The 21,158-nt window shown below is 36.4% G+C and overlaps 1 protein-coding gene across 4 annotated transcripts in view; it reads left to right on the top strand.

Moving 5' to 3' along the window:
* The window catches only part of DENND1B (DENN domain containing 1B), a 276,363-nt gene that overhangs the window by 171,732 nt on the left and 83,473 nt on the right, over positions 1 to 21,158 (top strand). For all 4 annotated transcript variants that reach the window (XM_017506062.2, XM_017506061.2, XM_017506058.2 and 1 more), the window contains one exon: positions 6,800 to 6,925. In XM_017506062.2, the coding sequence (XP_017361551.1) occupies positions 6,800 to 6,925 (126 nt within the window). The remainder of the gene's footprint in view (positions 1 to 6,799; positions 6,926 to 21,158) is intronic.

Genomic DNA, 21,158 nt, shown 5'->3' with positions numbered 1-21,158 from the left:
TAGAGTTTATGGTGTGTTAACATTCATCTAGCATTACAAATGTTATAAAGAAACAAGGTGCAGTTGGAGAGAATTACAGTGGGATCCTAATTTAGATTAAGGGTGAGATAGGTAAAGGCTGGGCCTTTTCTAGCTCAGTGATGCAGGAAAAAAACCACGTGTGCCTCGTGGTGCAGCAAGGAATTATCTTATGTGGTAGTGCATAAATTATTGGAGGCTCACGTGTTCTTTTCCAGCTTAATAGTAAAGGCTGCAAGCCTGAAGTTTAATTTTTCTTATGACCTGGCAGGAACCTGATGCTGTGCCAGTTTCACGGAGGATGGGATTTCAGGTGCACCAGTGTGAGAAACTATGGAAGCAATTAGGAGTTTGGCCTATCTTTTTTTTTTTTTTTTTTTTTTTTTTTTTTTTTGAGACGGAGTTTCGCTCTTGTTACCCAGGCTGGAGTGCAATGGCGCGATCTTGGCTCACCGCAACCTCCGCCTCCCGGGTTCAGGCAATTCTCCTGCCCCAGCCTCCTGAGTAGCTGGGATTACAGGCACGCGCCACCATGCCCAGCTAATTTTTTGTATTTTTAGTAGAGACGGGGTTTCACCCTGTTGACCAGGATGGTCTCGATTTCTTGACCTCGTGATCCACCCGCCTCGGCCTCCCAAAGTGCTGGGATTACAGGCTTGAGCCACCGAGCCCGGCCGAGTTTGGCCTATATTCTTATCTCATATCTCTCATATATCCTTTATACTGTTTGTTTTTCTTTTAGGTGGTATATTAATTAGGGTACAAGCTAAGCTGTTGTAACAGAGGGACCTAAATACCCATTCTTTGATCAAAATAGAAATGTATTTCTCTATTATGTAACAATTAAGAGGTAAATTTTCCAGAGATGGGGGGCAACTCTGCCATCTTCAATACATAGCATCCATTCCAGGTTTAAGGTAGCTGTCCTGTGCTTTTTGTCTACCTTGCCCCAGAATAAAGAGGGGAATTCAGAGAGGGGTATTCATATCCCTTTTAGGAACAGCCTGGAAGTGTCATGTTCCTCAACTCACATTCCGTTTGTCTGAACCCAGCACTATGGACAAACCAAGTCCCTAGGGATGTTGGAAAATAGCTGAGTTAACCTAGCTTTGTTAAATATGCACCAGTCCAAACTTAAGATTTCCATTACCAAAGAAGGGAGCGTAGATGTTTGTGGACTGAAAGCCATCTCTCCTATAAGTAAACTGATAGGGAAATAATTTTAGCCAAGCTGAGATGCCATTCTTACTAGTCTGCACACTCAGATCAGCCTTTTGTGGTCCAACCAATTTCAGTGTATCAGGAACATCTTGCTGCAGAATTGGCCTGAATGTTGATAAGTATGACTAAGCCAAGCGGGAGGAGGAAGAAGATGGGAGGAGAGAGAACATATATAAAGGTTTTGCTATTGGGAAAGGATTGGTTAAGTCAAGACCGATAGCTGTAGTGAGATGAACAAAAGAATTATGCAAAATGTGTCAGTAGAGATAGGCAGGGGCGATCATAAAAGATGTGTAGTTCTTGTTAAAGACCTTTGGATTTTATTGGAAATTTATTGAAGATTTTTAGCATAGAAATAGTGTGATACACTTGAAGTTAAAAAAAAAAAATCACATTGGGTTCTGGGTCCTGGATCACCAGGTATAAGAAACAAAGCAGGAAGATCAATTTGGAGACCATTTGTAGTGGTTGAGGTAAAAGATATTAGTTGTTTGAACCTGATGATGGCAGCGATTTAGAGAAAAGTCGACAGATTTGAAATCTGTGGCAGAGGTAGAACTGATGTATTTAGTATGGGAGATGAGAAAGGGTAAAGTGTTGAGGAGGACCTGCAGTGTACTTTTTGAGCAACTTGATGAGTGGAGGTGATGCTGGCCTGAGATGGAGCCTGAGGTGGAGCCTGAGGTGGAGCCTGAGGTGGTTGTCTTAATTTTAATTTTAAGGTCCCTCTAAAAGGAAAATAGTTGTAGATGATGCCATGTTAGTATTTGACAGGTACTTTAAACATGCAAAGATGCAATGTAATGATACGCTCTGTAGGTAAGTATATCATATGCTTTTCATTTAATAAAAGGTTACTGTTTTAATCCTCAAATAGAGGTTTGTTAGAAAATTATTAAGAGAGAAGAGTTAATTTTGTTTCTTAATAAACTGAACTTTAGAAAGGCTAAAGAAGTTTAGGGATTTTATCTAATTCGTGTGATAACATGATTCATGGGAGAATAAAAGGTTTTAACTTTATAACCTTGTTCTACAGCAAATGATTATCTGACAGTTTAACTTTTCTAAATGTATGTAGTTTCTTTTTTTTTTTTTTTTTGGTGCTTCAGCTGTTGTTTATTGACATACAGGCAGGCTCTATAGCAACAAGCCTGGAGGCGCTGCTGTAGTGGGGGAAAATGGAAGGTGGAGTGTTTGCGGCAGGACAGCTGAGTGGAGGGTGGGGGCAGGTGTGAACTGGGGAGGCCCAGGGGGTTGAGGAAGCAATAAGGGCCAGGGCCAGAGTTGGCTTAAAGGGAACAACTGCTCTGTGCGCTAAGGCCCCTAACTCTCGCTGGCTGTTTCCTGACCCCAGACCAGGGTTGGGAGTCCTCTGGGCATCCGTTTTCTAAAGGAACTGAACAGAGTACACACAGAAAAGGAAGCTGTCACCCTCTTGCCATCAGTTTAGTTATGTGAAAGGAAGTATTTAAAAATATCTTCGGAGTGTTTTAGGTCGTGTAGGTTTTCTAAATATTATTTTGGAACACTTATTTTTATCTTCTCTCCTTTACCCTGATCTTTCCCTTTGTGATCATTAAAAGTAAAAATTTCTAAGTATAGCAGCTAATATATTTTTACTGCAAAGACACATCTAGAAATCACATCTAAAAGTTAAGTAAAGTAAGAAATCTGCCACTTCTCAGAAAAACTCAGTCCCCTTATATGCTCTGCCTTCCTGGCTTTCTCTCCTTTGGTATAATTACTTCATTACTCAGACTGTGTGCACATGACTTGCATTCTTCTAATGTGTACCTGTTTGCTATGTTTACTCATGTAATTGTCTTTTATTCATAGTCACTTTAGTGCTAAGAGGGTAAAAGTGGAGAATTGGTGGTAATATTATGCATGCTACAGTGAATTCCCACTGTGCTAAAATCAGGATTATAATTCTGCCCATGGATGGCTGCTTGGAGGCCTGAATTCTCACTCAAAGGAATTTAAAACATTTGATAAGAGCAATGAAATGATGTTTATTTCTGAATTTTCATTGTTTAACTCTTTGTGATCTATCCTAATACTAGATTAGACTAAAAAAATGTATTTACAGAGCGTAAAGTCTCTAAAGACAATAAGATAAAATGTCCTTTGTGAAGTAATCTGTAGACATTGGAGGCTAAGGCTAGTTTACTTTCTTAAGAATAAAAAGAGAAAACAATTGATACTTTTTCAATATTAATAGGATTATGTGATAATAGCCATATGACTAAGGTTCCAAATGCTTTTCTGAATTCAGAGTTATGTGTGAGTGTAAGCCTTAGGATTTCATGGGAAGATGTATGTTTATTTTATAACCAAACTTAGAAGTTTGGAAATTAAAGCAGAAAATACTCTTTCCTAGACCAGATACTGAAAAAGTGCAGGACAGACACAATCATTTTTATAGATAAAAAGTGCTAAAAGCTAATTAGCACTGCAAAGGGCATTGGTAACTAGTGATAATTTACTCCATTGATATAAAGGCCAGACACACAGCAAGGTTGATGCAATCGTTTTATATTATACTAATATTCTTATATGTAAAACTGATTTTTAAAAACAATTGTATTTTTACAGACTATTTTTAAGCATTCATTTGCACATGTAGAAACACTTAGCTGCCCTTCTGGTCTCTGAAGAACAGAAACAACCTCAGTTGTACTGACAATTGACGCTCACTAGAATAGGTCAAGGAAAAATTCTTTTCATATGGTTTGCAAAAGTTGAAATCATGTGGAAGGAGGCAAAGGAGAAATGTAACTGTATTTCTTGCCAGGCAATTTTAGTTTAAAATCTGTGTGAAATTAGATAGCATATTCATGTGGAATAACACTATCCAAAAAAAAAAAAGTGAGCTACGTGTATGATTGTGTTTTCTTGTAGCCACATTAAATAATAGAAGAAATAGGTGAAATTAATTTTAATGGTATATTTTATTTAACCCTGTATGCAAATATTATTGCTTCCAAATATAATCAATATAAAAGTTATATATTATATTTTTATAAAAATTACATTTTTTACTCTTATGGCAAATCTCAGTTGAGACAAGTCAAATATCAAGTATATGTATGACTGATGGCTACCTTATTGGCCGGTATAGTTCTAGTACAAGTACTTTCTTTTTCTTATTTTCTACACACCCACAGGGAGCTCAGGAACTATCATTGACTGGTTTTGGAAGTGAAGACTGCATATTTATGATTTGGTTCGGGATGGCTTGTGGTAGTGGCAGTGTGTTTAATACTTCTGTATAACTTAAGCAGCAATTATGCAGTCAAGGATTTGGTATAAAGGCTGAGGAATGGCTTGACTTGCCTGTATTCTTAGTGAGCATACATGTTGTGATTGTCCTGAGAACATTGTGTTCTTGATTTGTGGAGAATTGAGTTGTGAATTTCCTATTTTATTTAAAAAATACACTTTAAGTAATTTTCTTTTGCAGAGATGTAAGATGTATTTTATTTACTTTTTTATTTTCTAAAGTAAAATCTTTTAAAACCAACTATTTAAGTATAATAATACTTTTAAAAGACTGGCATCATATTTCTTACATCATGATCTTTTTTGGGGGTAGATATAGTGATTGAATATGTATGTTGATATTCACTCCCATTGTTATTTTATTGAAGGCATTTGAAACTTAAAAATAGCATTAAAAGTTTCAGAATAAAGGCATTAATTTATTTTGGTAATTATTATTGTTTGAATACGTGGGTTACCTAAATATGCATTTATTGAGCTTAGATTTTAATAATAAAAACCCTTTTTAAATGAATCCTGGTTTATGCACTTTGTGGGCTAAATGAAATTAGGCTCTCAACTTTTATCTGAATCTATGGAGCTTGGATGTAAATTGAAAAGATCACAGCTTTGGGGAGAAGACCTATACTGCAAAGGCCTTTCTGCATAGATTATGAACATAACTCAATAATTTTTTCAAAACTGTGGTTATAATTGGACCCAATGGGGATCTGTTTCTTTGATCAGATCACAGTAACTGTGACTTTACACTGGAAAATGTCACTACTGTGAAGGTTTATCACCTGTAGAGCTGGTCTTTTCTCTGATGCTGTGTTCATTTCTCATTAGCATTATTCAAAGTTTAGTTGTTAATTAAGTTGACACTTCAATTACAATAGTCTACAAGCAAAGTCAGGGCTACTTGCATAAAGAAGTAAAAATTTCCCTTCTTGCATATATATATATATATATATATGTGTGTGTGTGTATATGTATATGTGCATGTGTATGTATGTGTGTATATATATGTATGCACATATGTACATAAAAAGGAGAAATGACACTATTTTGTTATATGATAGTTTAATAAGGGTAAGAATATGCTCTGTTAAGTGAGCATTCTAACCAAAATTTGTCTTACCAGTTTTTTTCTAAATAAAACAGAATTGTTATACAACTTAACATGTTTCCATTTTAAGCATTGATGAATATATATGAGAACCAATATTTTTAAATGTACAGAATATAGTTTTCTATTTTGTATGAAAGGAATTGGTACAGTGAATTGGATGCATAGGAACATTTTATATTTCCTCCTCCTTAAAAAAATAAGAGTTTATATCAGGAGTATGATCTCATTTAAAATTCTGTTCGTAAATAATAAGCATTGTCTAAAATATATAGCACTTGAAATTAAAAGATAGAAAATGTATGAAAAATTACAACAAACAAATACCTTTTTAAATTATGCAGATTTCTAAATAAATTTTTCTTTGATTTAGGAACATTAGTGTTTTAATCTGATTACTGGTTCATGATGCAATGATATTGAACTCAAACCACGTGGTAGTGGAAAAAACTGGACAGAGCTGTGGTTAGTTCCTAGCTTTGCCACTTATTGACTACATAGTAAGGGCAAATGAGTTCGCATCTTTGTTCCTCTATTTCTTCATTCACTAATGGGAATATGAATGCTTTTCTTAGAAGACTGTTGTGAAGATTAAATGAGACAATGTATAAAATTTGCATAAAATTCTCCACTCATGGTATAATTTCAATAATTTTATCTCCTCTTCCCTCTTTTTTATCTCATAATGACAAAAACTATTCAACAAATGACTGGAAAATTACATATGCAAATGAGACTTCCAAAAATAAAATTAAATGGTAAGTGGTTCTGGAGGACCTGTAACAAATAACCTTACATAGCAAAAAACGAACGAAACCCAACCTGCTTCATCTGAAAACAAGTAGACACATGTTGTAATTGCTAAAAATCTGCAGAAAAGTGGCTCACAAACAGTTTATTGTAAAATAATTAAAGCTTATTTATGTCAAGAGGCCTTGGGAAAAAAAGAGGGCATAAACCAATTTGCATTAGCACGTTACTCTCTTCTCCTGCTTTCGGTTCAATTAACAGATCAGCAGGTGCTCTCTGCAGTTAAAAAGATAAGCTATCAGGGAGGAGGATGAATTTTTGGCTGACCTGCAGACACTGTGGTTTGCCTGCTGATTGGGTTCCTACCTCGCTGTACCAATTTCTGAGGTGTTAATTTAACTGTTCCTCTCTGTCACGCAGGTCTCGGCCTTGAAAAATAAACTGAAGAAGCAGTCTACAGCAACGGGTGATGGAGTAGCTAGGGCCTTTCTTAGAGCACAGGCTGCTTTGTTTGGATCCTACAGAGATGCACTGAGATACAAACCTGTAAGCGTTTTGTTTCATCACTGTTTTAATTTGCTGTTTTATGGTTGTTTGGAATGAGACAGAAGAAAGAGACATCATTTTAATATCATACCTTGAGAAAGTATCATGGAAGTCTTTTAAGATCCCAAATAATATGTTTTGAAACAAATATCTCATCTCTAATTTTTGACTTTTTATTTTTAGTTTTTAGCACTCTTTTATTAATATTTCCCACAGTCTTTGTGTCACCTTATTAATGTTCTAGAAGTAGCTTACCCCTTAACTAATTAACCCCTTAACTAATTAATGAATTGTACTAATGTATTTTAAAACACCTGATCTTGTTAAGATCATTAAGAAATTCATAAGACAATTGGGCTTATTAGATTAATGAGTTTAGAAATGACAGGTACAAAGTGATATTTAAGAAAAATAGAACTTGAAGGTTTTACAATATTTGGTAATTTGTTGTCTTCCTAATTCATGACACTTTGCTAAGGTGGGCTTATCTCTTTAGCATATCTTAGCTCATTTTCTCATTCTTTCTGTTTTAGTACACTAATTATTAATGTGTAGAATTATAGTCAAGTTTTTGGAGAGTCCAAAACGGTGCAAGTCAGAATTCATTTTTTGCTCTCTCTGAATTGTTGGTTAGAGTATGTTAGGCTGACTTCACAGAAATTATTACACTATTCTTCCTTCACTGGATGAATACGTTGTAAGAAATAAAAACATTTGATTTAGTAATAAGACCTGCTATCGAATAGAAATCTGTTACTAAGCTACGTAACTTTGACCCCTTTCCTTAGTTTGTCTAGATTTTGATCTTTGTATTTGTAAAATGAGAATTCTTATACCTTCCCTCTCTATCTTTCAGAGTGGCATAAAACTCAATTGTAAACTGTGAAGCACTAAACAAACATGAATGGGTTATATCTTTTCTAAATTGACTTATGAATTAGTGATTCCCACTCAGGTGGTCCTTATAGCTCTAAAAGGCTATCAAATTATTGGAAGGAGTCTTTAAATGCATGGGCAGATCAGCTGCTGTTTCTCTACATGTGTTTGTCTTGTTTACATGCTAATCTTTTTGAGAAATGTGTATATTTTTAAAGCATTATAAAATTCATAGTACTATTCTAAGTATACATATCTCACATCAGGGAGTCTTAAAAAGTTGTTCATAGTTACAAGGGTCTCATTCTTTAAAAGACTGGAAACCATTATTCTATAGTAGAGCATACATAATTAAATACATATTCATCTTTATAAATAAACTTTTCATTTTTAATTTAAAGTTTGTTAAGGACTTCAGATTTGAAGAAAGGAGCAAATTGAAGTGAGGAGAACGTTTTCTTAAATGATTTAAACTATCAGTGTGTTGGGTGCTGAGTGAAATTAACAAAATATTCCATATGTAGTATTAGTAACTATAGATTTTATTGTTTAGTTTTTCTCAAGCTTTAAGCTTCATTGAGCAGATAGGAGTGTAAGATTTCAGTGATTAACCTTTTAAAATAAAAGTCTTAAAAGCCAGATTGATAGTATCTGCAAAAAATGTTTAATTTTGTCAGAGTATCTTTCTTATTTATTGATCACATTTTGTTATAGATTTATTTATTTAATTGTCTACATTTTATTCTTTTTACATTTGTTATTTCTTCTTTTCATTTCTGCTGCTAGTTCTTTTTAGGAGCTGAGGGATAGTATTTTCATTTTGTATGCCTTTACATTTCTTCTGACTCAATCTTTGAATGAAAGCTTCCTTTTTAATGTATACTGAATGCATTTAGATAATTTTTCGTTTATTAGTTTCACAAGAAATAGTTTATAAGGAAAATAACTTATTTCTTTTTTGTGCATAAACTATGCTTTTTCAACCACTACCTTCATAAATTATCCTGTACCATAATATATGAAAAGTATATTAATTTTTTGTTTTATAACTCTTTTTGGTCACTGGTATAATAGGCCAATGTCTTCTCTCTGAACTTAGCCATTTTTTAAATAGCAACCAAAATATATTTGAAATCAGCCAAATATATTTTGCTTGATATTAAAAAAAAGGGCTAAGTGCCAAGAGAAATTTCAAAACATATTTAAGGTGTATCGTGTAGCTATTACAGTACAATTGGAAAGGGAAAGATTACTGAGTAGGTGTTAATGATGTGAATTATTTTACTAGACATTACTTTTTAAACTTTTATGATTGTTTACACACATAAAAATACAACATCATTTCCCTTACTTTTAACAGAATTAAACCTATAGGTTAGACTAATGACTGACCAGTTTCAGAAGCCATCTCTTCACCTGGCATTCAAGGCCCTTACCGTGGGCAAGCAGTCTGTTTTTCTCTTTTCCTAAACTTTGACCTCAGTTCAGAGAATTCTGCCTGTGGCTTCAGATGTCTCAAGCTTCTCAGGTTTCTGCACATTTACTTACAATGTTCTTTCTTCTTGGCAATGCTTTTAATCCTCACTTTTAATAGCCATCTAGTTCCTTCATGATCCTGGAAGCTGTAGTTTGTAGTGACCCCTTCATTCTATGAATTAATTATACTTATTTTACTTAACACATTTCTTCACCCTTTTTCACATATTATTTGTTATATCACATTGTTATTTTGACTGATATTTATAATTTTTGATCACTATTAAAACATTAACTGATCATCGAGCACCCATTGGATGCTAGACATTGATAGGCCCATTAGGTAAGTGGCTTCGTTGAATTTTTACAAGCCTTCAAAATATTACCCTTTATATTTTAAAGATAAGGAAAATGATACTTATAGAATTTAAGTAACCTTACTGTTTAGCTAGTGAACAGTGGAGCTTAGATTTGAATCTCTTCTCTTCACAGTCCCTTTCTTGCTCCAGTATGGCATATTTCTGTTCTTCCTTGCCTCAGTTATCATATGATATACTTCTCAAGATATGTTTCCTGAATGTACATTACTTCTAAATGAAGATACATGAAAGGCATTCAGTATTCACTAATGGAAAAATAGAAAGTCTTCAGAATTTTCTTAATGGAAACAGGTGGTATAGGCATCTCATAGTGGGTATATAAATTGGGGAAGTGATTTGATCTTTATTCTATTTCCATTTATGGTTTTGTTTACCTGTAGTAACTTACACTATTCAAAATGGCTTCATCCTCTTCCCTCCAGTCTTCTAATTCTTCTCTTCCCTTCTTTGTCTTAATATTCTACACAGCAGGACTGAATGTATTATATGGAAGGGGAGTTTTGATTTGTCTATTTTTCTTTCTCTGTAGAAAATCATCTAAAGTAAAAGTCAATGGCCAGATAGGTCATTGTATAAGAATATACTTCTTATTCTGTTTATTTAGATGCATTATAGATATAATTTATGTTTATCAGATATATATTGAGTACAGCTATAATAGACCCTCTCTGAAGCTTCTGGACCAAAAAATAAATAATAGTAAGCATGTGTCTCCCCTTCTCCCAGGAGCTTAATAGTAATATAGGCTGATATAGTCATTTCTTCTCTAGCATTAGTAAACAAGATGAATCAGAAAATAATAAAAGAAAATTATGCTCCTAAATCTATGGGAAACAAGAAACCTGGGAGATAACTATTGAATATGTGCATTTTTCTGGAGAGAGTATTCATATCCTTCACTATGTTCTCAAAAATGAACAAAACCAAAAAGAGTTAGGATTCACTCCATTGAGTCAGCAGAACCAGTCATAAATGACCTTTCAATCTGGAGAGTTTCAGCTTTATCTTACAATTAATGCACAGTTTTTCTAATTATTTATCGTGGGAATGCAGTCCTTAGCATTGTGTAGTGGAAAGATCACGTTTATGATGTTGTTCATGTTAGATCGAAGTTGAGCAAGACCAGAGGCAGGGAGACAAGTGTGGCTATCATAGTCTTATTGAAGAGAGAGCAAGAAAGGACCTTTGTGAATATCCTAAAGGCTCAAATATCAAAGACCTTAGGAAGGAAGATAGGAACACTGGATGATGATTACGAGAAAAATACCCACCAGGATGATTTGCATATTCCTATACAAAACTAAATACATATGCTAAATACTGCCAAAAAGTAACTTATTTTAAAAATTAAGTATTTAGAATGTTGTTACTTACAGTGCCTAATCCACACTCTAAATGTTACACTGGCATGATTGGCAAATAAATTGTACCTACTCTTAATTACAGAGAAAAATATAACACTCCTTAAAGTTTTTGGAAATTTAAATAATGAATATTTTATGCTTTTTTTTTTTGGATTTTGGCCAACAGCAAGTTAGCTACTTTTTGAGAGTTGAAAAATGTGAGATAAAACTAAAGTATTAAATGAACTAAAGAAAAGTGATAAGAGCACAAGACTCTGGAACCATACTTCCTGGATTCATCCTCATTCTGTGACAAACTAGTTGTATGACTTTGGGCAAATTAATCTATTAGGGCTTTGGTGTTAAAAAAAGTAATGATACTTTTTGGGTTGGCATGTAGTAAATGCTGTTTATGTTGCTGTTATTAAAAATAAAATATTAGAGTCAGCAGATTTAGTAAGGAAAATCCCTTTAGCATAACCACAAACGATGCATCTTTCCAGAAAGAAAGGAAAACATTGCCTTAAACATGACAATCCTTTTTTTTTTTTCACTTTTCCAAAACACATTTTATTTTTATTTTTTTTAAATATACACATATATGTGTATGTATATATATATATATTTATTTATTTATTTATTTTATATTGCATTTTAGGTTTTGGGGTACATGTGAAGGACATGCAAGATTGTTGCAATAGATACACACATGGCAGTGTGATTTCCTGCCTTCCTCCCCATCACCTATGTCTGGCATTTCCCCAAATGCTGTCTCTCCCCAACTCCCCACCCCCTGCTGGCCCTCCCCTATTTCCTCCCGACAAACCCCAGTGTGTGATGCTCCCCTACATGTGTCCATGTGTTCTTATTGTTCAACACCCACCTATGAGTGAGAACATGCGGTGTTTGATTTTCTGTTCTTGTGTCAGTTTGCTGAGAATGATGGTTTCCAGGTTCATCCATGTCCCTACAAAGGACACGAACTGATCGTTTTTGATGGCTGCATAATATTCCATGGTGTATATGTGCCACATTTTCCCTGTCTGGTCTATCATCGATAGGCATTTGGGTTGGTTCCAGGTCTTTGCTATTGTAAACAGGGCTGCAATGAACATTCGTGTGCACGTGTCCTTATAGTAGAATGATTTATAATCCTTTGGATATATACCCAGTAATGGGATTGCTGGGTCAAATGGAATTTCTCTTTCTAGGTCCTTGAGGAATCACCACACTGTCTTCCACAATTGTTGAACTAATTTACACTCCCACCAACTGTGTAAAATTGTTCCTATTTCTCCACATCCTCTCCAGGATCTGTTGTCTCCATATTTTTTAATGATCGCCATTCTAACTGGCATGAGATGGTATCTGAATGTAGTTTTGATTTGCATTTCTCTAATGACCAGTGATGATGAGCATTTTTTCATATGTTTGTTGGCCTCATGTATGTCTTCTCTTGTAAAGTGTCTGTTCATATCCTTTGCCCACTTTTGAATGGGCTTGTTTGTTTTTTTCTTGTAAATCTGTTTTAGTTATTTGTAGATTCTGGACATCAGCTCTTTGTCAGATAGGTAGACTGCAAAATTTTTTTCCCATTCTGTTGGTTGCCGATTCACTCTAATGACTGTTTCTTTTGCTGTGCAGAAGCTGTGGAGTTTGATTAGGTCCCACTTGTCTATTTTGGCTTTTGTTGCCAATGCTTTTGCTGCTTTGGCCATGGAGTCCTTGCCTATGCCTATGTCCTGAATGGTTTTGCCTAGATTTTCTTCCAGGGTTTTTATGGTGTTAGGTCTTATGTTTAAGTCTTTAATCCATCTGGAGTTAATTTTAGTATAAGGCGTCAGGAAGGGATCCAGTTTCTGCTTTCAGCACATGGCTAGCCAGTTTTCCCAACACCATTTATTAAACAGGGACTCCTTTTCCCATTGCTTGCTTTTTTCAGGTTTGTCAAAGATCAGATGGTTGTACATGTGTTGTGTTGCCTCCGAGGCCTCTGTTCTGTTCCATTGGTCTATATCTCTGTTTTGGTACCAGTACCATGCTGTTTTGATTACTGTAGCCTTGTAGTATAGTTTGAAGTCCGGTAGTGTGATACGGCCCGCTTCGTTCTTTTTGCTTAGAATTGACTTGGCTATGTGGGCTCTCTTTTGGTTCCATATAAAGTTTAAAGTGTTTTTTCCAGTTCTTTGAAGAAAGTCATTGGTAGCTTGATGGAGATAGTGTTGAATCTGTAAATTACTTTGGGCAGTATGGCCATTTTCATGATATTGATTCTTCCTAACTATGAACATGGAATGTTCCTCCATCTCTCTGTGTCTTCTCTTATTTCATTGAGCAGTGGTTTGTAGTTATCCTTGAAGAATTCCTTTACATTCCTTGTTAGTTGTATTCCTAGGTATATTCTTCTCTTTGTAGCAATTGTGAATGGCAGTTCATTCTAGATTTGGCTCTCTTTAAGTCTGTTATTCGTGTATAGGAATGCTTGTGATTTTTGCACATTGATTTTGTATCCTGAGATTTTGCTGAAGTTGCTTATCAGTTTCAGCAGATCTTGGGCTGAGACAGTGGGCTCTTCTAGATATAGAATGATGTCATCTGTAAATAGAGACAATTTGACTTCCTCCTTTCCTATTTGAATACCCTTTATTTCTTTTTCTTACCTTATTGCTCTGGCTAGAGCTTCCAGTACTATATTGAATAGGAGTGGTGAGAGAGGGCATCCTTGTCTAGTGCCAGATTTCAAAGGGAATGCTTCCAGTTTTTGCCCATTCAGTATGATATTGGCTGTTGGTTTGTCGTAAATACATTTTATTGTTTTGAGATACGTTCCGTCAATACCTAGTTTATTGAGGGTTTTTAGCATAAAGGACTATTGAATTTTGTCAAAGACCTTCTCTGCATCAATTGAGATAATCATGTGGTTTTTGCCTTTGGTTCTGTTTATGTGGTGAATTACGTTTATAGACTTGCGTATGTTGAACCAGCCTTGCATGCCTGGGATGAAGCCTACTTGATCATGGTGGATAAGCTTTTTCATGTGCTGTTGTAATAAGCTTTTTGACGTGCTGTTGCAATTGGTTTGCCAGTATTTTATTGAAGATTTTTGCATCTATGTTCATCATGGATATTGGCCTGAAGTTTTCTTTTCTTGCTGAGTTTCTGCTGGGTTTTGGTATCAGGATGATGTTGGTCTCATAAAATGATTTGGGAAGGTTTCCCTCTTTTTGGATTGTTTGGAATAGTTTCAGAAGAAATGATACCAGCTCCTCTTTGTATGTCTGGTAGAATTCGGCTGTGAACCCATCTGGACCTGGGCTTTTGTTGGGTGGTCGGCTGTTAATTGCTGCCTCAACTTCAGACATTGTTATTGGTCTATTCAGGGTTTTGACTTCTTCCTGGTTTAGGCTTGGGAGGATGCAAGTGTCCAGGAATTTATCCATTTCTTCCAGGTTTACTAGTTTTAGTGCATAGAGTTGTTTGTAATAATCTCTGATGATGGTTTGTATTTCTGTGCAATCTGTGGTGACATCCCCTTGATCGTTTTTTATTGCATCTATTTGATTATTCTCTCTTTTCTTTTTTATTAACCTGGCTATTGGTCTGTCTGTTTTGTTGATCCTTTTGAAAAACCAGCTCCTGGATTTATTGATTTTTTGACGGGTTTTTTTGTGTCTCTATCTCCTTCAGTTCTGCTCCGATCTTAGTTATTTCTTGTCTTCTGCCATGTTTTGAGTTTTTTTTATCGCTCCTCTAGCTTTTTCAATTTTGATGATAGGGTGTCAATTTTAGATCTCTCCTTGCTTCTCATATGGGCATTTATTGCTGTATATTTTCCTCTAGAGACTGCGTTAAATGTGTTCCAGAGATTCTGGTATGTTGTGTCTTCATTCTCGTTGGTTTCGAAAAACATCTTTATTTCTGCCTTCATTTCTTTGGTTATTCAGTCAACATTCAAGAGCCAGTTGCCCAGTTTCCATGAAGCTGTGCGGTTCTGAGTTAGTTTCTGAATTCTGAGTTCTAACTTGATTGCACTGTGGTCTGAGAGACTGTGTGTTATGATTTTCATTCTTTTGCATTTGCTGAGGAGTGATTTACTTCCAATTATGTGGTCAATTTTAGAGTAGGTGTGATATGATGCTGAGAAGAATGTATATTCTGTGGATTTGGGGTGGAGAGTTCTGTAAATGTCTATTAGGTTTGCTTGTTCCAGCTCTAAGTTCAAGTCCTGGATTAATTTTCTGTCTTGTTGATCTGTCTAATATTGACAATGGGGTGTTAAAGTCTCCCACTATTATTGTGTGGGAGTCTAAGTCTCTTTGTAAGTAATTAAGAACCTGCCTTATGTATCTGGTTGCTCCTATATTGGGTGCGTATATATTGAGGATCGTTAGCTCTTTGTTTTGCATTGATCCTTTTACCATTATGTAATGTCCTTCTTTGTCCCTTTTGATCTTTGTTGCTTTAAAGTCTATTTTATCGGAGATGAGAATTGTAACTCCTGCTTTTTTTTTGCTCTCCATTTGCTTGGTAAATCTTCCTCCATCCCTTTATTTTGAGCCTTTGTGTATCCTTGCGTGTGAGATGGGCTTCCTGGATACAGCACACTGATGGGTTTTGGCTTTTTATCCAATGTGCCAGTCTGTGTCTTTTGATTGGGGCATTTAGCCCATTTACATTTAGGGTTAATATTGTTATGTGTGAATTTGATACTGCCATTTTGATGCTAGCTGGCTGTTTTGCCCGTTAGTTGATGCAGTTTCTTGAATGTGTTGATGCTCTTTACCATTTGGTATGTTTTTGGAGTGGCTGGTACTGGCTGTTCCTTTCTATGTTTAGTGCCTCTTTCAGGAGCTCTTGTAAAGCAGGGCTGATAGTGATGAAATCTCTGAGTACGTGCTTGTTCGCACAGGATTTTATTTTTCCTTCACTTATGAAGCTTAGTTTGGCTGGACAGGAGATTCTGGGTTGCAAGTTCTTTTCTTTAAGGATGTTGAATATTGGCCCCCACTCTCTTCTGTCTCGTAGGATTTCTGCTGAGAGACCTGCTGTGAGTCTGATGGGCTTCCCTTTGTGGGTAGCCCAACCTTTCTCTCTGGCTGCCCTTAGCATTTTCTCCTAATTTCAACTGTGGTGAATCTGACTATTATATGTCTTGGGGTTGCTCTTCTTGAGGAATATCTTTGTGGTGTTCTCTGTATTTCTTGGACTTGAATATTGGCCTGCCTTGCTAGGTCGGGGACGTTTTCCTGGATAATATCCTGAAGAGTATTTTCCAGCTTGGATTCATTCTCTCCGTCACATTCAGGTATACTTATCAAACGTAGATTAGGTCTTTTCACATTATCGCATATTTCATGGAGACTTTGTTCATTCCTTTTTACCCTTTTTTCTCTAATCTTGCCTTCTCGTTTTATTTCATTGATTTGATCCTTGACCTCTGATATCCTTTCAGCTGTTAAAACTTGTGTATGCTTTGCGAAGTTCTCNATATTTCATGGAGACTTTGTTCATTCCTTTTTACCCTTTTTTCTCTAATCTTGCCTTCTCGTTTTATTTCATTGATTTGATCCTTGACCTCTGATGTCAGTTCAGCTGTTAAAACTTGTGTATGCTTTGCGAAGTTCTCATGTTGTGTTTTTCAGCTGCACCAGTTCACTTATATTGCTCTCTAAGTTTTTTGTTCTCCTTAGCATTTTGTCAAATCTTTTTTCAAGGTTCTTAGTTTCTTTGCATTGGATTAGAACATGTTCTTTTAGCTCACAGAAGTTTTTTATTACCTACCTTCTGAAGCCTGATTCTGTCAATTCATCACACTCGTTCTCCAGCCTTGTTCCCTTGCGGGTGAGGAGTTGTGATTCCTTGTAGGAGGAGCGGTGTTCTAATTTCAGGTGTTTTCATCCTTTTTTGCACTGGTTTCTTTCCGTCTTTGTGGATTTATCCACCTGTCATCTTTGTAGTTGTTGAAACCTAGATTGTGTCTCTGAGTGGACGTCCAGTTTGTTGATGATGAAGTTATTTCTTTCTGTTTCTTAGTTTTCCTTCTAACAGTCTGGCCCCTCTGCTGTAGGACTGCTGAGGTCCACTCCAGGCCCTGCTTACCTGGAGATCACCTGCAGCAGCTACAGAACAGTAAGGGTTGCTGCCAGTTTCTTCTTCTGCTATCTTTGTCCCAGAAGGATACCCGCCAGATGTCAGTCTGAGCTCTCCTTTATGAGGTGACTCTTTGGATATACGGGGGTTAGGGAGCTGCTTGAGGAGACAGTCTGTGCTTTACAGGAGCTCAAGTGCTGAGCTGTGAGCTCTGTTGTTCAGAGCTGCTGGGCAGGTATGTTTAAGTCTGCTACAGCAGAACTCATAAACCACCCCTGCTTTTTTTTTCCCCAAGTGCTCTGTCCTGGGGAGTTAGGGCTTTTTTTAGGAATTTCTGTTGTGCTGCTGGCTTTTTTCAGGGCTGCCCTGCCCAGTGAGGAGGCAGTCTAGTCACTGTCTGCATGCAGAGGCTTTGCTGAGCTGCTGTGGGCTCCACCCGGCTGCCTTGTGAACTTCCCTGCAGTCCTGTTTGTACAAGTGTAGTTAGAACTGCCTCAGCAATGGCAGCCCACCTCTATAATGGTGGACTCTCTCTGTAACAGCGGGCTGCCTCGGCCTCGGCGGGCTGCCTCGGCATTGGCTGACTACCTCCTTAGTGGTGGACTGCCTTGGTAATGGCGGCCGCCCCTCCCCCACACAGCTGGACCGTCCCTGGTTCAGCTGTGCTTGCTGTTAAACTCTCAATCCAGAGTATTTCTGATTGCTGTTCTTTTGTAGGGGTGGGACCAGCTGAGCCTGATCACCTGGCTCCTTGCCTCAGAGACCCCCCCTTTTTTTTTGTTTTTTAGTTGAACAGTCGACTGTCTACCAGGTGTCCCAGTCACCTGTTGAAAAGGCACCAGGATCTGTGTGATTTCCCGTGTGGTGACCTACCGTGCCTGCTGAAACAGCTGCGCTGAGATTCGTGGTGCTTTTTTGCCCAGGAATCTCCTGGCCTGGCTCCCTGTTTCAGTCTGCTTTTTAATCTGTTGAATGGGCACCTCTGTCTGCCAGAAGCTCCAATAACCAGCTAAAACGGTGCCCAGACCCGTGCATTTTGTACAGAGAACCTCTGGCAAAATAGCCGCGCCGGCCACGCCAGCCAGACAGCCACGCCGGCCAAACCAGCCGCACTGGCAACCCGTGGGGCTCCTCTGCCTGGGAATCTCCTGGTCTGTGGGCAATAAAAATCCATCTGGAAATCTGGCATCCACTCACCCTCAGCACTTTCGCTGGGAGCTACAATCCTGAGGTGTTCCTAATCAGCCATCTTGGATCCCTCTGACACGACAATATTTTTAAATGATTGTATTAAGTAACTAAGAAAGGATCTTCCTTGGAAAGGATCTCTGTGTTATCACTTGTGTCCCAAACAATTACAAATAAGTCAAATTTTTGAGTGACAGCTAAGGCCGAAGAAATGTTTGAGTTAAAATATTATTTCGTGTATTCAGAGACATGCTTGATTATCGTATCTGAGGACCCAGAAGTAACACTCAAGTTTATTTCCTTTAATGCTTAATGTGCTGTCATGTGTTTCTGTCACTCAGGCTTTCCTAGGCCACCTTCAATCACCTTGCTAATGTATAAAAAATTACTTACTTTAAAAATAAAGATTGGTTAGTAATCCGGACCTCGGTTTGACAAGTTGGAGGAGTTATCTTTCAACTATTTTTGATTATTTTCTTTAAAACATTATCAGTAAGTAATGTTATATTTAGTGATTAAGCTTAAGCAATTTAAACACAGGGATGGCATCCATAATTTAAAAGGCCATTCACTAAATCTTTGTCTTAACATTTCCATTTAAGAAATTCGTAATTGTCAACTTGTTAGAGTTTTAAAAATCCAAGTTGAAAAGTACTATGTACTCACTCCTCACAGTTTTATGGTTACTAAAACAGTCTATGTATCCTTTCATGTCATTTCTCTTGCTGAAGCATAGACAGATCTGTTTATCTGAGAGATGGTTGCTACCAAAGACATAGTTGGTGTGCCTCTGGCTTTCTAATGGATAAAAGTTGTTTTATGGCACTTTCTTTCTGCTCATTTCTAATAGGAAGACAATTTTGCTTAATTGCTTCGGCAATAACATACGGTTTCTGCTCAAGCACTATGGAACAGATAGAACTAGGGACCTGGGTAGTAAGTGTTCCATTTATGTATCACTGATATGTTTTCTGAGAATGGAGAGTGTTTTTCTCATTGTCTCGAGTCATGGGGAAGAAAAATGTATTTTTTAATAGTATTTACAAAGTTAACGCACAATCTGTTAATTTTTTCTAGGTGTTTAAATTTACACAAAAAGCTAGAAACAGCAATATTTAATTTAGAAAAATTAGTTGCTTTTTCTGTCTTAAGTTACCGAATCATAGGTCAATAGAACATTAGTAGATCGCTGTAGTTAGTTTTTTTTTTTTCAAGACAGATCCAGCATCATGAGAATAAAATAGTAAAATAATATGTACAAATAGAGTATTTTGATGCTGATGATTAAACTTTATAGTTTGACTATGAGGTTCTTTTTCATTGACTTCTAGCTAAAATGTCAGCAATGGGAGAAAATTACTGTTTCCATGGTTAATATACTCTGAAGTAGACTTGCTGTACCTTACATAATAATAGCATTGGGACATGTAGAAGAAATTGCTGTATAACCTGAAAATCATTTATTCACAAATATGTGAACATTCCCATGAGATATCTGACAGCTGTCTTTCAGAGATTTTAAATTTTAAATAGCCATCAATATGCAGACATTTTTGCTTAGTTTGTTTATACTTCTTATGTAAGGGTGACATTACATTTAGTCCAGGTGCATAAAGGAACTGAGTAGGTATAATATAGATGTTTTGGATTATATTTCACAGTTTTTACATTGTCGTTCTTTCTGATGCACTAATTTTCTTTCATAGTGAACTCCTGTTAAGTCATACACATCCTGATAGTATAAGATCTAATCTCTGTTTTAAGTGTTTTCTTGTTCTTACAAAGTTTTCTACTCCAGGGTATAGTATAGAACTTGAAAGACACTCATTCTTAAAAACAAACAAACAAACAAAAACATTACACCACTAGTGATCATCACTCTGAAGTTGAACATAATAGTAGGGTAGAAAAACAGCTGTATTTCATCCATATATTACCTGAGACATAATTATTCTGTATAAATAATTCATATAGTAACTAGCAGATATTTACTTGACACTGAAAATGCGGGATGCTGGGTTGGGTGCTGCAGAGCAGGGGTCCTCAGTCCCCGTTAGGAACCAGGCCAAATGGCAGGAGGTGAGCGGCAGGCGAGGGAATGAAGCTTCATCTGTATTTGCAGCCACTCACATGGCTCACATTACTGCCTGAGCTCCACTTGCTGTCTCATAGGAGCAAAAACCCTATTGTGAACTATGTAGGAGAGGGATCTAGGTTGCATGCTCCTTATGAGAATCTAATGCCTGATGATCTGTCACTGTCTCCAATTACCCCCAGATAAGACCATCTAGTTGTAGGAAAACAAGCTCAGGGTTCCCATTGATTGATTCTGTATTATAGTGAGTTGTATAATTATTTTATTATATATATTACAATATAATAATAGAAATAAAGTACACAGTAGATGTAATGTGCTTGAGTCATCCCACAACCATTCCCCACTCCCCCGGTCTGTGGAAAAATCATATTCCACAAAACCCGTCCCTGGTACCAAAAAGTTTGGGGATGCTGCCATAGGGAATGCAAAGATGAACAAAAATTTAGTCTCAGACCTCCAGAGTTCACAGATAAGATATATAAAAATAACATTGAATGTAAGGCAGAAAGTTAGTCCCTAAGAAAATCTGTTTCTCCTTTCTGTAATTTGAACTTTATTCTGCCTGTAGTTCAGATTATGTTTCCTGATTTCTGTTGATGTTACTTTGTTGGACTTTCCATCGAAATGATGGCTTTTGATTCCTTTCTTTTGGCCCCATCACTGTTTTATGGAAGAAAATATTCCATTGTTTTTCTATCTTGTCAGAATTATCTAATAAAGAGATTTTCTTTTGCATTGTTTTTTTTTTTTTTTTTTTTTTTTTTTTTTTTTTTTTTTTTTTT

The sequence above is a fragment of the Cebus imitator genome, unplaced genomic scaffold (genome assembly GCF_001604975.1).
Source record: "Cebus imitator isolate Cc_AM_T3 unplaced genomic scaffold, Cebus_imitator-1.0 Scaffold347, whole genome shotgun sequence".
Classification (NCBI taxonomy): domain Eukaryota; kingdom Metazoa; phylum Chordata; class Mammalia; order Primates; family Cebidae; genus Cebus; species Cebus imitator.
The sequence above is the reverse complement of the archived record's forward strand: the minus strand, read 5'-3'. Positions and strand labels throughout refer to the sequence as shown.